This window comes from Myodes glareolus, chromosome 7, assembly GCF_982192425.1.
Source record: "Myodes glareolus chromosome 7, mMyoGla1.1, whole genome shotgun sequence".
NCBI classification, from domain to species: Eukaryota; Metazoa; Chordata; class Mammalia; order Rodentia; family Cricetidae; genus Myodes; species Myodes glareolus.
The window spans coordinates 88191491-88209964 of NC_142032.1; the positions used below are offsets into that span (position 1 = coordinate 88191491).

Genomic DNA, 18474 nt, shown 5'->3' on the forward strand with positions numbered 1-18474 from the left:
CATTATTTAATTAAACATTATTCAACAGGGTTGGCAAATGAGTCTATCTTGTTGCTTAATGTTGCCCCCTAGTGTGTACTGTGTGGATTGTCAGTCTTCAAAAATACCAGGCAATAAAACACATTTCAAATTACATCAAGCATCAATTAATGCTTCTACAAGGATGCCAGAACCCAGGACAAACATAAGCATCTGTCATCACTGTGTGTTCAAGCAGTGCCAAGACACTGGTTCTAGTGGCTTCTACTGATTCACAAATGCTAGGCAAAAACCATCCTTTTCCTTCACTCCCCGGAGAGGGAACCTCGTCATAAGCACGCGCAGCCAGCACATGGGATTGGAATAATTGCCGCCTTTGGGTTTGTTAGGGACGATGAGTCCCTGAGGAAAGGCCCTGGTGGTGTTTGTACGTAAGACGGGTGTTTGGTGCTATCTTTGGCCTACTAGGCTCGGGAAGGGTTTTTGGCACAAGACAGCATTGAGAAAATCTCTTAATTTTTATGGCTGCGAAGTCGAGCTGCCAGGCTGCTGTGCGCTTCACGTTTGCCAGCTTGTGTCTGCGCTCAGAAAGACTCTTGGGAAGAGCAGCAAAGGCTCCAGAAGAGAATGGGCAGAGCCCCCAACTTGCGGGCGGGCGGATAGACTCAAAGGCAGTCTGTGCTTGCTTCCCTGCCGTGGCTTTGACAGGTCTCACTGGAAGATGAAGTAGCCAGTGTTGATTGGTGACCTTGAGAATGGCGCCAGCTACAAAGTCACCACACCGTGCGGGTGCTGAGTGTTTGCTCTTTTCCCACTAGATTGCTGTTGAGGTGGTTAAGGAGAGGGAAGAAGGAAGAACAGGAGCTAAATGTTTGTTTTGAGACACAGTTTCCCAGTGTAGACCAGGCTGGCCTCTAGCTCACACAGATCTGCACAGATCTGCCTGCCTCGCCTCCCAAGTGCTGGGATTAAAGGTGCCCGCCTCTACACCCTGTTGCAGACTTGTTTTTCCTTTTCAAACATAAAGAGATCAAAGTATTAGGGATCTTACCTGCAAACTGGGGTATTTCCTCCTGCTAATCTTTATTACTCTCTGCATAAACAGCCTTTGTTGATGAAATGGCTCTGATGGAATAACATCCGGGGCTATAGCAGCTTCCGTGCCTTTCATTCGAGCGTTCTTTGTTCATTTATTTCTTCATGCTGTTCCGCCATGGATTCCAAGCAGCTTGTGGGAAGGGGCAAATGACTTAAAATAACACAAGATTGTACATCTACTTCGGAGATGAAGCCCTGGGCGGGGGGCAGGAGGGTGGGAGCAGCACCTTAGGTTGAAGCGTGCACGGTTCTGGAAGGCTGTGTGAAAACATGGCTGCCTGATGTGCGGACAGCCCTGCTGGGTCTCAGAACTGTGCCCTCCACAACCCTTTTTAGCACACTCTCTCTTTCTGAGATTCCAGAAAGTGTCAGGAGGAAATGGTTTTATCAGGCCTGTGCTGTGACCTGGGTGGCATCAGGCATTTGGAAGGGACCCTTGTGGGGAGCTTATTTTAAGAAACTTCATTGTCCTGACACTCAGACTTGCAAGTGTCCTCAAGGCCTCACACTCTGGTGGGCTGCAGTGATAAGGGAACCAGAAAGGGTAGTGTTGACTTGGAGGGGATGCTGGGGGGATAACCTTGTGCCCCAGGGCCACGGTGAACTATGTTGCCTTCTGGAGGTCCTCTGGACGTGTACTGCTGTCCCAGCTCCTGGGAAGCTGGCCCAGAGCACGGAGCTGAGATGCAGATCTTGCTGGGTTACCAAGGGTAGGCTGGGCAGGTGCTGTGTGCCTCAGAGTGAGTTCTTGCTTGTCACAGTCAACCACAGGTCCATAGCCAGGAGAGCCACTCTCCTCTTCCCACTGTCACTCAACTGCTGCCACCAGCCACCTCCGTGACTTACCCTACTCCCACACCCACTAGACATGTCCAGCTCATATAGATTTGAACTCCCCTTTGCCCCTGTTCCCATTGTCTCAGGACATAAAATTGACTTCCATTTCTCAGCCAGAAACCTGGAGGTAGCTGTGGTTTTCCTTTACTTTGTCCTTGTAGTTTACATCAGTAAGCCTTGGTTGCCTTGGTTCTAGCTTCAGGCTGCTGGGCCAGTTCCCAGCCTCTCCCACTGCACACTCTGGGGCCTCTTCTCCTCTCCCTGCTTTTCCCTACTCTGTGCTGTCCCTCACACTGCGCGCAGGCTGCCCTGGAAGACTAACAGGAATGGGTTAGTTTCCTTATTTCACTGTGCCTTGGTTTTGTTGTCTGTAAAATCAGGGCAGCAGTAGGGCTCATACCAAAATGCTTCCCAGAGGATTAAATTCCTTCACATACAGAGTTCTTGCGCAGCCCAGAGCACACAACTGAGCACTGAATAAATAGTGGATTTTTCCTTGTTGCCGCTTGTGGCCATTCTCTGTGTAGAAGCTACAGAAACCTTTGTAAGAAACAACTTTGGTCTTTTCTCGTATAGTCCATCTCCTGGTTTGGAGGAGAATTGAATTGCCACAAGGTATTACATGGCCATAAGTACCTCCCACTAACGTGCCTCCCCAGTCTTATATTTTATGGCCTTTTCCACAAGCCACCAGGTTCTCCTGCTCATGGTATTTCCTTTCCATGGATACGTTTAGTGTCTTCCCACCTCTTTTTATGCTTGGACCAACCTTTAGAGCTTGGAGCAAGTGCCACATCCTAGGCCCTTGCTGATGCTCACCTGACCCCACGTGTGGCTGCTGCCTTATAGTCTTTACCTGCCCTTCTCTATTCTGTCGCTACCGTGTCCCAGTGCTTTCTGGGCCTTCCTTGGAGAAGCCCTAATTATCCTTACCAAGACTGAATAATGACACCACCACTTCTTCTAGATTTTATTTTATTACTTTGTGTGTATGAGTGTTTGTCTGTGTGCCTGGTGCCTGAGGAGGTGGTGAGCAGCCTCCATATAGGGAATTCAGCTCGGGTCCTTGGAAAAACAAGTGATCTTAACTGCCCCAGTGAGCCCATCACTTCTTATTCCCTGTGTCCCATACACTTCCCAAGTTCTATTATTAAATTCTTATTACCCTACAGCAGGGGAAGCTGTTTAAGTTCTTTTAGAGTTGAAGAAATGAGAATCTAAGAAGGAAAAACAGCTGATACCAGGTCACCCAACTGTGAAGAGAATGAGCCTAGATTTTACTCAGGTCTAAGTCTGTGGACTTTTAACTATGGTGAGATGAGAGAGTTCCTTCCTGGCTGTGGGTGCCAGCTGAGACTACCCCTGTCTGAAAGCGAATAGTCTTCTGTTCATGTGTTTTTTGAGCATCCATCATGCTGTAGCGTGGGGTGAGAGCTCAGAACAGGTACCCATTAGATTCTGTTTAACTTTGATTATGAATTGATCCAAGACTGATCTGGGTGATCACTGCTAAGGGTGGTCTGTGTGTTAAACTAATTTTTTTTTTAAGCTTAGAAAGTCTCATAATTGGGTTCCAGACTGCAAGATAACAAATCACGGCTGTGGGGGAGGTGGCTAGCCTACTTCACACTCCAACTGGGAATAGAACTAAGCGCTAGAGAGTAGCTTGCACAAGGTCCTGAGGAGCTCGCATAAAGCCCTGGGTTTGAGCCCACTACCACCACATAAATATACAAATAAATATAAATAGAGTAAATAAAACAAGGGCTGGTTTCTGGGTTTCCTCTAAACTTTTTATTTTAGATTCTCTGGGAGTAAGTCCCTGGTCGTATATTACCCCAAAGTTACTCCAATCAAAGTGGAAGGAGATGCTCACTGGCATTGTGTGTTCTCTAGCTGACTGGATGTCCTGTGCCCTTTTTTTTCCAAATTGAAATATTCATGTGTTTGTCTCCAGTGTGTGTGCATATCCTGTGAGTGCCGATGGAGTCCAGAAGAGGGAGTCAGATCCCCTGGAGCTGGAGTTACAGGCGGTTTTGAACCACCTAACGTGGGTACTGGGAACCAACCTTGAGTCTCCTGCAAGAGCAGTAAGTGCTCTTAAGCACTGAGACATCTTCCCAGCACTCTTAATTATTAATTTTATCAGAACTCTTTACTTGGGTGGCTTTTGGTCTTTGACCATGGAGCAGGGTGACGTTTCAGCCCAGATCCCACATCTCACGCATGTTAGTCCCCTTGGTCACTTGTTCAGTGTGTCTTCCGTCTGTCCTGGAGTCAGCTCTCCTGCCCTCCTGAAACTACTTTTAATTCAGGATTGGTTTGTGTTTTCATAAGAGTTTCTTTGTGTTGCAGCCCAGGCTGGACGGGAGCAGCTCCTGATTGCCTGAATCACAGACTTCACATCATCAGCCTGATGCTGTGTTTGTTTGTGTTAACTTCTTCCCAGAAACAGCTCTGGACTAATCAGTTCCCAGCATTAATGGCTCTGCTTTCCTCCCCTCTGTTCTCTCTCTAAACAAAGGCTGCGTGTTTTAATAGGCACAATAACAGTAAAATTAGCTTTTGATTAGGCTCCAGGTGGATTTAAAATGTAACCTAATGGCATCTCTGTCTGGCTTGGAAGCCATGCGTTTCATTTTGTGCATAGGATGTGAGTGTCGCGGTGACTGGGGTATGGGAGGATGATTGAATTAAAGTGGCCATCTTTAGATCCTGCTTCCTGGCTTTTAGCCTATTAAAATCTGAGAACCCTGGACCCCAGCGCGAAGCGCAGTTCTTCTGCCTTCTGTCCATGGTTGATTATACCACAAGTGTTAGCACAGTCACCCTCCACCTCTACTCACGCCTCTGAGAACCTTCCGGGTTCCTGGAGAGCTAGAAATGGGAGGCAGGCCTTGTGAGATGCCTTAGCAAGCAAAGATGCCCACTGCCGGCCAGAGTTTAGTCCCCAGGGCCCACGTGATGACAGTAGAGAAACCCATGCGGGTGCTGTCCTCCAGCTTCCTCGTGCACATCATGGCACACATGCCCTTCTCTCAGATAAGTAAGTGTAAATGTTTTTATTTGTTAGTTGGGACAGGGTTTCTCTGTGTAGTCCTGGCTCTCCTGGAACTAGCTCTATGGAACAGGCTGGTCTCAAACTCCCAGAGATTCTCCTGCCTCTTGAGTGCTGGGATTAAAGGTGTGCACCACCACTGCCAGGCATTTTTTTAAAGTTTTTTTTTTAAGGTAAATAATTATAACTGGACACCTTTTGCTGAAAACCCACAGCTAGCAGCTCCCTTCTTTACCTGTAAATCCCCATGTATGCTTTTATTAAGTAGCAAAGCTCCATGCTAGGGTACAAGCTACTCCAAGTGCTTTTTCATCCCCCCCACACACAAAAGGGAACCCTGATCTGGTAGGCTGTCTAGTAAGAGGAAGCGGAGGCACAGAGCACCCGCCTACTTACCAGCTGAATCTAGTTTAATGTGTGACTTGCTAACTAGTCTTTATCTGTGTGCTTCGTAAACCCCAAAGGTCTTGGAAAAGCAGGGTTTTTGTTTTTTTCCTTTGGATCTAGGGCATAAGCTTTATATTCCTTGAGCTCACTAGGAACCCAGAATATCACACCTAGTATTTTAATATTATAATAATTAGCATACAATGGTAACATTTGGGAGCAGGTACAGAATCATTAGCTCCTGATCATGGCTGCTTCATTTGGAGCCTTTACAAAATTCCTGGGCATTGTTATAAGCACATCCCAGGAGGTAAATGTAAAAATAATTTTCTTGCCAGTTTTTTCTACATGGTATCCTAGCGACCGTGGTCTGGCTGTCCTTGGATGTTGGGGCACTGGCTGGGACAGTGTCAGCACTCACCAAAAGGGGGGATACGAAGGGCACAGTCAAAGCTGGCATTTTAAAAATCACTTCAGGGGCTGGAGAGATCACTCAGTTGTTAAGAGCACTCCTTGAGCCTCACCCCGAAGTCCATGTTTATCCTGAACTCATAGCAATCTTCCTGCCTCAGTCTCCCAAGCACACACCACCCAAACCTATATTTTTAAAGTTTCCCTAAATTCAGTCATTTTAAATTAGCATTTTATGATCTGATCATCAAAGTAATATATGTTAATTGCCAGACAAGTTAGCCACACCAGAAAATCTCAAGAAGATACAAACCTATATGGTTCTGACATTGTTACGTAGTGGCTCACACGCCCGGTTGTCTGCTTTACTGAGCCATGCACTGATTAGGTTCTCAAGGTAGCATGCAAGGTTTAAAAAAAAAAAATCATAAAATCAGACATAGCCCACACCACCATGGACAGTAATCTGTGCACATTAAGTTTGAATACCTCTGAGCGAGGGTAACTGACAAATCTCTACAAGAAGGCTGGGAGCAAAGTGATTCCCCCTTTAAGACAAGAACCAATCCCCAGTGGCCAGTGTGTGCAGGTGAAGAATTGATCAGTATTCTTGTTTGCCTGGGAGGTTTGTTCCATTCTGCTTTAACATTAGAGTTTTACAGCTCTAATATGGGATAATAAATTTACTTGTGAGGCTCTTGTGCCGTAGCAGCAACACATTTGCCGCAGGGCATGGGTGAAGTTAGTTATTAGGAAAAATGAGCATCAGGCAACTCCATGGAAAGTGCTTCTCCCCACCCCCACCCAAGTCAACACATGCACACGGTCAGGATCGTTTATCTTAGAATCTTTTGTTTAGTCTGCAGTAAATATTATATGTGTATTTCACTATGTAGACCAAGCTGACCTCAGACTCACAGAGCTCTGCCTGCCTCTGCTTCCTGAGTGCTGGGATTAAAGGTGTGCACTGCTACACCCAGCCCCGAGTATATGATTTCTAAACTTGGGGCGTGTTTTACTGTAAGGATGCACCATATTGTATTAGCTAGTCTCTTCTGTGTTTAGGTCATTGTAATTATGAACTGTTATGCAAATGGTGGCGCCAGTGACTGCCTTTTGTGAATAAATACTTCATCGTGGAGTGGAACTGATGACTCCCAGAAGCTGAGTGATTTTAAGGCTTTTATTTCATATTGCCATATTGTCTCCAGGAACACTGTACCATCTACAATGGGTCTATTTCCCTGCACTAAACTTGAAATTATTTGAAAGACTCTTCCACAGCATTCCTCTTCTTTATTTTGGATGGCCCAGTGTTTTTGTTCATTGCTTGGCCAATTTGTATGGGAGAGTTTTTTAAATGAAGCTAGAGATAAGTGAATACTGGTGTCTGGCTTCTTGTGGAAGAGAGAGCTTGATGTTTTTTTCAAACTGACCTTCATAAACATCTAAAAATAGGAGAGTAATACTTAAAGGGCACATGTAGCTTTAACAAGTGTGTTTTTGGTATGATTTTTAAGGTTTCTTTTTTATTTTTAAAGGTATTTTTAATTTTTTGTGTGTGGGTATTTTGCCTGCATGTCTGTACGCTACAGGCATGCCTGATGCCTGAGCAGACCGAAAGGGCATGAGATCTCCTGGAACTGGAGCTGGAGGTGGATGTGGGTTTAGGATTTGAACCCAGACCCTTTGGGGAAGTAGTTGGGGCTCTTGTTCCCCCAGGACGGAGTTTTTCTGTGTAGTCCTAGCTGTCCTGACTCTTACTTTGGTCGCAAACTCAGAGTTCCGCCTGCCTCTTCCTCCCGAGTGCCAGGATTAAAGGTGGGAGCTGCCACCACCTGGTGCAGCTGGTGCTCTTAACCATCTTTCCAGCCCCAATTTCTTTATTCTTACTTTTGTGTGCCTGCATGTGTGTTTGTGTTTGCATGCGTGGACACACATGATGTGCATATGGAGGCTGGAGGTTGATGCTGTCTTTCTCAGGTGTTTATCTTTATAAGGTGTTGATGCATCTTATAGATCACCTCATTGAGCTGGGAGGTCATTGGTTCAGCTAGTCTAGATAGACAGCTTGGAGCCAACTTGGTCCCAGAACCTCTTCTTTACCTCCCTTGTCCTGGGATTATAGGCAGGCCACGACACCCACACACCATTACACTGGTGCTGGGGATTGGAACTTAGTTCCCACTGAGCAATATGATTTGATTTGGAAAATAGTTCACTGTCTTGTATCATAGAGGTGCTGGAATGAAACTGACATTTGTATACTTATCCAAAGGAGACAGGAGTTAAACAGATCTCAGGAGAAGGATTGTCCTAACCCATCCCTGCCCTGTAGAGAAAACACTGAGACCAGAGAGCAAAAGTGTTTCTGAAGAACCATGTAGAACAGTGATGGTGGCACTGGAGCCATATGCGAAGGTTCCCAATTCTCTTCAGTGTTTGCTCATTGAGGTGAGACAGCCATGGTCAGGCGAAGATGAGAAAGCTCTTGAAGGTCTCAGGACAGAGAGGTAGACTGTTTTCCAGGGCCTGTGGGCTGCCTCACATGCTCTCTGGACAAAATCAGTTCTCAGGCATCTCTGCCCAGCATCTCCACCTGTTGACAGGAGCGCAAGTAAGCCTTAGTTATCAGTGTACTTCCTCAAGCCTCTGCTTCTGCGTCACTTCCCCAGAGAAGACTTTGATTGCTGAGTCAATTTGGGGTCCTTTGCCTAGTGTCCTGCGTGCCCCTGTACTTCTGAGACCACTATAACGAGCTTGTTCTACGTTTAAGATCTCATCCTGACAGTATTATCCTGGCTGTGAGTGCAGGAACTTTATCCTCTATGTGTATCTGCAGGCACATTCTGAGCCTTATTTTTATTTGAATATTTAGATACTAATGAATGAATTAGAAGTGTGTGTGGGTTGCTGGGCGGTTCTGTTTCTGACTGCCTGCAGAAGCAGAAGAGAAGTCCCTTATTACTAAGGGCTTTGAGAGAAGAAAAACACAGTTGGGGCTGCCAAAGCCAGTGGATATGGTCTACTTCTCTGGTGCCTGTCAGTGGACCCCTAGGGTATGGGGGTGATCAGCCACATCCAATCAAGCATTCTTTCCTGGCTTACCAGAATCAGCTGGACAATTCTCCGGGGGTTTGTTGTTGAAGCGGAGCTTCCAGAAACAGTGTGAGGAAGAATTCAAGGTCAGGGCTCTCAGAGGGTTTTTGGCGGCGCGTGGACATCACACCACGTAACCTACAGCCTGGTTCTCACACAGTTGATGGGTGCTTGCTGCAAGGGCTTGGCAGGGCTTTTGGTGACTGGCTGGGTGCCAGAACGCCACTGTGGTGAGGCCGTAGGTCCTGCCCTTCCCGCGCGCTTGCCTCTCTCCCCTCCTCCATCTCAGCCTTCTCCAGCTTGCAGCATCCTCTGCAAGGAAAGGAATGTGCCAGTCTGGGACGCGCCGTCCTGGCCGCGAGGCAGCACCTAGGGCGCCCTCTGGACTGCTAGGGGCCGGCGTCTGGCGCTGCGCGGCGCGCTTGGGTCGGCGCTGATGTCAAGTGGGTGTGGGCTCTTCGTAAAGGCCCCGGCGAGGACGAGGAGGGCGCACGATGTGCGGTGGGCGCTTGGAGGCTCAGCCACGTTCCGTGGCCCAAAGCTGTTGACCAGTGGCCCACCGGGGCCGGAGCGGGCGCATGGAGCCTTGGCGCTGCCCGCCCCGGGATGCACGGCCCGCCGCCCTGGAGTACTGGGGAGAACCGCAGGCAGGCTGCAGGTGTGTGCACGCACGAACTTTCTCGGGCAGGACGCGGGGATCTCGCGCGGGCTGCGGTCTGGTGCTTTGTGTTTGGGCGCGGTGTGTTAGGAGAGAATTCAGCTGGCCCCTGGCTTCTCTCCTCTTGGGAAGGGCGCGCCGGTAGATGCCCAACAGGGTTAAAGAATCGCATCTCCAAGTCCTGCCTGTGTTCATGGTAACAGGATTCTCTCTCTGCAGACAGTATGGCTTTCCAAAAATCGCCGGTGGTGCGTGGGAACTGAGAGGCCCTAGAGGCGTGGGAGCTGCAGGTCGGAGACTGGCTCTGAAGGAGGTGGGAGGTGGTCAGTGCTTTTGCACCGGGTGGGCCAATGATCCTGCCTCCCCGCCCTCCCAGAGCCTTTCCTTGTCCGCTTTCTGGAGAGCAAAAGCCTGAAGCTGGCTGTGGAAAGGTCAGGGGTCAGCCCCTCGTGAGTGACATCTCACATGTCAGATACATCTTCCTGAAGAAAGCCAGGGCTTTGTTCCAGGCTTCCTTTGCACCCCAAGCCTGGAAGCCTGGGGGGTCTAGGGCTAAGGCTCGCGGTGCTGTCACTCATCTTTCTTGGCAACAGCAGCTCCTGGTAGGCAGGTTAATTATTAATATGTATTGGCTGGCGACAGAGACTCTGGAAATGAGATTGGTGGTTTGCACCACCCCCGCCCCCCCAGCTTGCTGTTTCAGTCCGTGATACTGCAGTGTATTTCCAAGGAGAATGTGGGCATTCTCCCAGGAAACCAGTATTCGGGAGGGAACCCCTTTTCTTTCTTGTCTGTGAGACAGCCAGACTCCCTGGGGAGGGCAGCAAGACACTATCCCTCCATTTTTATCTCTTTATTTATTTGAGCATATGCACCTTTTCTCCTTCCTTTGGAAGCCAACTGCTCTCTAACAGCAGCCTGAGCTCTTTGAGTGTGCACCCGGGGTGTGAGCTGCGAAGCTGCCTGCAGTGGCTCTCGCTCTACAAGTGCCTCCGATGCTGCTTTGAGAACTTGGATCTGTAGGGGGACCTCTGGCAGGACCCTGACAGGTGGCACCCAAGCTGTGCCTCCAGCAGAGAGGAAGACAAGCCTGGGTGGAGAGCTGTGGGGGTGGGGCGGAGGGGAGCGCTCCCTCAGGCAGTTTCAGTTTCCTTCCTGGCCTTGGCAGTAGGTGTGCTGCAGCTGGGGTGTTTCTACCTGGGCCCCAGGAACAGAAGGGGAAGAGCCCAGGCTGCTCTGGGGACAAATGGAAGGGAGCCTGAGGTCAAGTTCAGCCTACCTGGCAGTTCTGAGTCTTGAGACCTGGGAAGCTGTGATGGGCTGCTTTTCCAGCTTAGGATAGGATACTCGGTCTGGGAAATGAAGGGTCCAGGGTGCGGTGTGGGGAGAAGGACTGTTGGAAGTGGGGGGGGGGCAAGGAGGCCAATGTTAACTCTGCCTGTGAGCTGTCTGCTAGGTGACAGGCTCTGAAACAGGCCTGGTGCCATCTACATTCCAGCTCTCTGAAAACTTCCTCAGGAAGCTGGCTCATGAGGTTCCTCTCCCCTCCCTCCAGCTCTGTGGGCTGGCCTCTCCAGTGGCAGATTAGACAGCCATCTCACCTCAGACTTTCAGACAGAAATAGAGGGCTTGTCTATGAGGAAACTGCTATTCCCTAATATCCCGGATAATTGGGGAAATTGAACCATGGGTTTCTTCAGCAGGGAGGGCCTGCTGGTCTGTACACTCTGGGTGCCACTGCCAGCACCCAGGAGCATTGTCATCTCCAGTGGTGACCCGAGCTATGGGTGCTGTGTAGAGCGTGTGGAGGCAGCTCTGATTATAAGCCAAGTTTTCCTCTATTTAGGAAGCTGGCCCAAACCTGCCGTCTTTTGGCTTGCTGTCCATGTCTCAGTATCCACTGTTAATGGCCCCATCTCTATGTGGTGAGGCTATCCAAGGGGACTCCATAAAGCAACAGTGAAAAGCAGTGTCTCCTAGACACCGTGAACTGAATAGGGGCCAGAGAGTAGAGAGTTTGGGGGAAAGCAAAGCAGTTTTCAGGGAGGCTTTGGGATTATGGGATGGGTTGTGGGGTCAAAGGATGGGGTGTGACTGTTTGGTGTTCTTGCGTTGTGGGTTTCATCCCCCCATCTCCCCTATGTTGTTCCTTATCTCTACTCTGAGTGAAACAGGTAGACTTGAGTCCAGCAACAGCTGAGGCATCAGCTGGACACTGACTCCAGGAGCCTTTGAGGGCAAGAGGGGAGTGTTCTGAAAGTTTGTTCTGAGTCAGGAGATAGGGGAAAAGATTCCAGCAGCCGTGTTTGCAAAAACACAAAGATCTTTCTGGGGATTGCACTGTCTCTTGTGAGGGGCAAAAGGGGCCCTTGTTCTAGGCCTGTAGGCATGCCGAAATGGGGAGAAAATGGGGGTGAGGGGTGGATTGAGGAAGGGTGTGGTGTGGTGTGTGTGTGGACGTGTGTCATTTTCTCTGTGAACTTGGGTTTGAGCTCAGTCTCTGCTCTGTGTCGTGAGACTGAGTCAGTTTCTTCACCTGTGAAATAGGAATGAGGAAACCCTGTCCCAACCCCACACTTGGGAGGATTATAGGAGATGTTTGGAAAGGATTTAGCACAGTGCTGACTTATGGGTAGGCTAGAGGATCACCGGATCATCAACTGGGGGATCAACTGGGGGAGCTGTTTTTACACAGGAAGTAAGAATGTTAGAAACCGTATCTGGGCTCCTAGGGATCAAATGTGGCAACTGTCTTGGAAGGGTTTAATCAGACTTGAACATCAAACTTAGCTTCCAGGCTCCAGCACTGAAGGAGGCCTCTGGAACCTCTTTAGCAGGACTCAGATGTCAGGGCCACTGAAAGGTGTCCTAAGTTAGTCTTAGGACCGACCAGCCAGTGCCTGTCACCCACTCAGGAAAGACAGCCTTTGTGATCTAATGAAATCCTAGGTGCGAATGTGGCTACCTGGGGCTGTGTTGTGTCATTGAAGTCTTTACAGTGTTGGAGGCAGATACTATTGCTCACGTTTTATTGATGAGGAAGTTGAACTGTTAGTAATTATTTGATTACCTCCATTGAAAACATCATTTGAGAATCTTTGAATTCAAATTTCCTCAAATGTATTTCTTCATTGACCCGTTCTGCTATTGTAGGCAAAATCAGGCATAAGTTGTAAAATGAGTAGAATGTTCTTACTGGCCCCTTGTTCTTTTGGGGTCTCTCCCTTCCCATCATCCCACAGGCTCTGGAGCTAATGTACAAACACGTTCTTGTCTCTAACTTTTGAATGTCTCTGTGTGTGACTCTTACCCCTCGCCCTCACTTTTACCTTTTAAGAAGTGTTCACTGGCTGGGGAGATGACTTGGTTAGAGAGTGCCTGCTGCTCAAGCATGAGGACCCAAGTTCAGATCCCCAGCACCCACTAAAAGCTAGATATGGCTGTGGGTGTCTGTTACTTCAGCTTGGAGGAAGGAGACAGGCTAATATTGGAGCTCTCTGGCCAACTTCTGAATTCAGCCAGCTTGGTTTCAGTGAGAGATTTTGTCTCAAGGTAAGGTGGGAAGGTGACTTTGACCTCTGACCTATATACTCACATGTACAGGTGAGTGCATCTGAACACACACACACACGCATACATATACATACCTCCCAGGGGGAGGAGGTGACGAGAGAGAGAGAGAGACAGAGAGAGAGAGAGACACAGAGAGAGACACAGAGAGAGAGGGCAAGAGAGAGAGAGTTAAAAAAAGGTATCTTTTTGATTTGGTGTTGGGCAGGATGAGTCTGGTCTTCGGACTCAGCACTTCCAAAGGTTCCAGGTCTCTGACTCTTCAATGAACGCTTCTCCCCTCATTTTGCCTTTGCTTCCTACAATCTACCAGGATGCACTGTGGTTTGAAGTTCCCAAAATGTTAGAGGAAAAAAAAAATGTCAGAAAGAAGAAAGGAACAGAACACCCTGGGAAAACAAGGGCTCACAGCTGTGGTGTTTTCGACTCAGAATTGCTCAGCACCAGAGTAGTGCTCAGGCCCCACTTGTTTTTGTAGTTTGGTAGCTTGCTCGGAAGCAAAGGCTGCAGCCTTGTGGACTGTTCTCGCTTTAATGATGAAAGCAACATGATGAAGGTGTGACGTGAAGCAATAAATTCTGCTTTGGAAGGAAAAGTGAAAGCAACAGGTAGGACTCAGGAGTAGGGAAGGTAAGAGCTCTAGGAGGCACAGTGACCCTCCAGTGTGTTCCTGAGCCTCCGCCCACAGCAGCCTGACGACCTATGTCCTCAGAGCAGGTGACATTCCCTTCATTTCATGGCAAAATGCAGCGGCTTGCCTGAGACCAGATGCGCCCCCCCCCAACACGCCCAACCTCTGACCTGGCTTAGGTCAAGGTCAGACTGCAGCAGGCAGTCTTGCTTAATAGTTTTACTAATTTTCCTTTCAATAATATATTGTAAAGCCTCAATATTACAAAAGGAGATAAAAGGGAAGAACTGTGGATAAGACTGGAGATGAGCACTTTTCAATTTTTTTTTCTCTTAAGGAAGTGGGGGCATTTGTTTTTGTGGGAGGAGAGATTAGGTCATTATTACCTCTGGGCAGATTGGTTTTGTGCCTTGGCACAGGTAGTCTTTCAGGTACTCTTTCTATAAGCCTTGTTTCCGTGCAGAGTCAGGTCACTCTGTCTCTTGCACCGTGGGCGGAGAGAAAGATAAGCAAGACATTCAGAGTGGAGTCTGTGCAGTCTGCTGGTGACCACAGGCACACAGTGACACCCAGTATCCAGGCCATCCATTCTTTTTAAAGAAATTCACTACTTGGATTATTTTGCTTGTTTTGGTCATTTGATAATTAATATCAGACTATCAAAACTGGAAGGGATAGAAAAGTGTTGACTATTGCCTTTATCAGTAGGGGAAACTGAGTCTCAGAACCGACTGGAACATACAGAACATTTCTAGTTGATCTAAGACCTTTGGAGCTTAGGCCCCCCTCCCACTCGTGTCTCGGGGCTCAGTGAGATGCCGTCATACAGGGGTTCATATTTATTTTAACAGTTGCCTATATTAGGATTTTTTTCCCCCACGTGATTTGAAAAACAGTGCAGCTAAAACTTGAAGCTTCTCATTTGGCAGTTATTTTGGCTTTGGATGTGGCCAGAATCTGCAGTCTATTTAAAGAAAATAGTGGAAGTACAGGTTGGACAGGCTGAGTACAGACTGAGATTTCAGAGGCGTGTGTGGGTGAGGTGTGGTTAGCACTCTTCCAGCGAGGGAGGGGCTTGCCTGCTGGCTTTAGTACTTAAGGCACCGGAAGAAGGAACTAGCCCTTAGTGAACACTGTCTGCGTGCTGGGTGTCTTACTGTGAGTCAGCGAGAATGGCCTTTCATATTCAGAAAGCTCCAAATTTGTCCCTATGCCCAAGGTCAGAGGGGACGGGGAAATGGAGTTAGGGTTCAGCTCTCAGCCTGCTCCAGTTACTCATTTAGGCATTTAGTTTTCCACAGGTTGTGTGCTGGGACCCAGCCATCCTTTTGTGTGGGCTGGACGCCTGTTGAGATCCGACTTCTACAGTACCAGGCTCAGGTGGCAGTGAATGAGGCTGGGTTGCTAGGTTGCCGTCATAGCCTGTTAATTTAAGGCTTCATTTTGATAGAATTTCAAAGACTGGAATTTATCAAATCTGACTCATGCGCTTAAGTGATAGATTACTTATCCTGCTGACATTTGACTTGTGTTCCCGTTGTGGTGATGCCACATGACTCCAGGAAGATGAGGTTCGTGCCTGTCAGTTTCTCTAAAGGGTAACTGTTACATGGGTTTTGAGACTCAGTCATGTGTCTGTGTTTCCAGCATTCAGAGAATCAACAAGAGCCTATGAACATCGGTTTGCAGTTTTGTACCCCACCTAGCCCCGCCAAGAAAGGGCTGCCCGTTTCTGGTGTAGTGTCTCAGTAGAGCACAGTGGTTATTACAGTGGTCAGCTCAGCTCACCAGCGCAGATGAAAGGGTTTTCACTGTGACGTTTCCATAGTGCCTGCCACCGAGCTTTCGTCACTGCCCGCGTGCTACACACAGCTGTTGTGACAGCTGGACCAAGTGGCCCCAAGATGCCCAGGTTCTAATCCTAGAACCCATGGATGTGCTGCCTCTCTTGGTAAAGAGAGTTACGGGTGTGAGGGAGGAAAGGAGTTTGGATTAGCTGGAGCCTAGACAGAGCAGAGAGAAGGAGGTATGGCAGGTGGTGGAGGGATATGGGCTGCGGGTCCAGGAACATGGGCAGCCCCTGGAGGCTGACAGAGGTCAGAGGTGGATTTTGCCCTTGCCCTTCTGATAACCGCTGATACTTTTGCCCAGTGAAGCAGATTTTGTATTTGTGATCACTGGAGCTTTGCATGCACGAGTATAAGTGTGTTGGGTGTGTATGAGTGAGTGTGTTTTTGTACTCTTCTGTTAGTAGACCTTTATTGTACTTTATCCATAGAGAAATTCAAGTTTGTTTATGAGAAAAGTAAGATATCTAGTAAACCCTTCTTTAAAAAATTAAAAAATTAAGTTTGATAAAATTAAAAATTTTTAATTAAATTTATTATTGTTACCATTATTATACCTCTATGGAAAGATCATGAGCCCAGTGTAATAGGCTTCATCTTGTTGAGTGTGATCCTTGGAGCAAGACAGCCCTCAACGTCATTGAGAGCAGCTGTGACTGTCTAGAGCTCTCCAGAGGCCAGACCTGCTGATGTTGACACTTGCTCTTAGAGGAAGGGGGTGAGAAGCACCCCTGGCCCCTCACCTGAGAGTCCAGACCCCCCTCTTCTACATCCTGGCCAGTTGTATGGGATTCTTCCCAAACTGTAGCCCCACATTCTTGGGAGGAGCTTAGAGCAAGAGTGTAGATTAGCTGAAGGAGGGCTCTGTCTTTATAGCTATGGGGAATATCATCCATGCTGGGGTGGCCCTTACATGTGGTACAGATGCTTTGGGGTTACCCTTGCCTTGTAAGTCAACCCAGTGAGCTCATTGCCTCTCCAAGTGGACTTGCTAGGTTTGCCCTTTGCCTTGCAGTTGGGGTTCTATAGAGTTTACAACTTTTCAGCGCACCTCAGTTCTAGTCCTAGGTCTGCTTCTTTATAGATTCTTTATAGATTCAGAGAAGCCTCAGTTTTCCCATCTGTAGGAAAGCCGAGAGGTCTGCCGTGAGTGGGAAGGGGATCCTGTTCACAGGCTCTGTGAACTCCAGGACACAAGCTTCCCATGTATATCCAGAGTGGATGCTCACAAGCAGCTCCACTCCTGATGCTCAGCATCCTTCAGTGTCCTTGAGGAGGGTTGGGGGACTTGACCACAGGCAGCCATTGAGGTATCCATGGAGAGCTACTGTTCTACATCTGTGGAGAGAGTGAGGCAGCCTGTCTTACAGCATCAAGAGGATGAAGTATAAAAGTATAGAGGGAAGGTGTGAGCTACGCCATGCTCTCTGCATGGACGTCCTTGCTAGGAGTGGCTGAGAAGACACTTTCCCTGAAGTGGGGAGCTTGAGCAGGATTTTATCCTTGCCCTGCCACTTAATTTCCTTTGGTGTGACTCAAGGCAAAGTACCTTGAATTTTAGAGTTGCCTTTTTTTTTTTCTTATGGAATGACGCCAACAGTTTCTACTTTGAAGACTGTGTGAATGAGGCCTGCTGTGCCCCTGGCTACACTGGGCAAGCAGTTGGCAGGGGCCGACTCTGACTCTGGAATGTTCTCAGGGTCATTCCAGGAGGCCCTGCTCAGCAGACCCCTCCTCCCTCTCCTGCTGTTCACCCCCACACTGGGTGAGATGAGCAGAGGGGCCAGACAGGAATTGGGCACCCCAGGCTCTCTTGAGGAGACCTATGCCTCCCAGAGGAGCGACGATGTGAGTTTCCAGGTGCTTCAGTGGGCATGCCAGGCCGTTCTGGAAGGCAGACTGTGCTTGTCTTGCCAAATACAAGATCGAGTGTCAGCCTTTTGCTTTCTGGGAATAATGTCTGTGCCGATGAGGTGGACTCAGTCATGGACTATTGTCAGGGACCAGGCTCTCCACCTTCTCTGCTGTTTCCCACTTTGGGAATGGTTTCTGGTTATTCTTACTTTATAATATTTGGAAAATATCCAAAAGAAGAAAATAAGAATATATACCTCCACACCCAGAGATTGTTACTGCTAATTTCTGCTGTTGTGTTACCCCCTCCCTCCCTCACCCATGGTGTGGCTGTTTTGGGGTCACTCACACTTTTGTAAGTAACCCCTCACCTGTGCTCTGTAAGTCAGCCCAGTAAAGTCATTGGTGCCTCAAGTTGGGTTTTAGTGGCACTGTCCACCCCACCCCTGTCCCGGGTAGCCCAGGCTATCCTTGAACTTGCTGTGTAGAGGATGGCCTGAACTCCATTCTAGTCTTTCTGGGCTAAGTGCTGGGTCTAAAAGTGTGTGTGACAGGCCCGGTCCTCCCTTCTCCTCATCTCTGGAGGTTGAACTCTTGTATACTGTGTGCACCCTGCCACAGCCCGCACCGCAGCACCTCTGTTCTTGTCTAAAATGCACAGCTACACATTTTGGCAGAGCACAGCTTTTAATGAGTCTCACACACTTGTCACACAGCCAGGTCATTGCAGCCTTGAAGCGTTTCATCTGCTTTGTGATGGTGGTTGGTGCTCCCTGCTCAGTAGACCTTTGTTCCTGAGTGGTTGGTGCTCCCTGCTCAGTAGACCTTTGTTCCTGAGTGGTTGGTGCTCCCTGCTCAGTAGACCTTTTCTCCTGAAGGGCATAGAATATTTGACTTTCTCCAATTTTCTTCAATTCTCCGAACTTGATTTTCTAGTTCGTGCATGTCAGTGGTGAAGCAACTCTTGGCAGTCAGGGTGAGGCCCCTGCTTCTGACCATTGTGCACCGATGCTGCCTCCTTGTTTCTTACCCCTAGTCCTGGCGG

The 18474-nt window shown here is 48.5% G+C and overlaps 1 protein-coding gene across 8 annotated transcripts in view; it reads left to right on the forward strand.

Moving 5' to 3' along the window:
- The window catches only part of Plekha7 (pleckstrin homology domain containing A7), a 187110-nt gene that overhangs the window by 62784 nt on the left and 105852 nt on the right, over window positions 1-18474 (forward strand). The window contains exon 1 of one of the 8 annotated variants that reach the window (XM_048460267.3): window positions 9381-9527. The exons of 6 other annotated variants lie outside the window; for them this stretch is intronic. In XM_048460267.3, the coding sequence (XP_048316224.3) occupies window positions 9448-9527 (80 nt within the window). In that variant the 5' untranslated portion in view covers window positions 9381-9447. Of the gene's footprint in view, window positions 1-9380; window positions 9528-18474 lie in introns of those variants that run through there. One more of the 8 variants, XM_048460268.3, reaches the window with a different exon arrangement.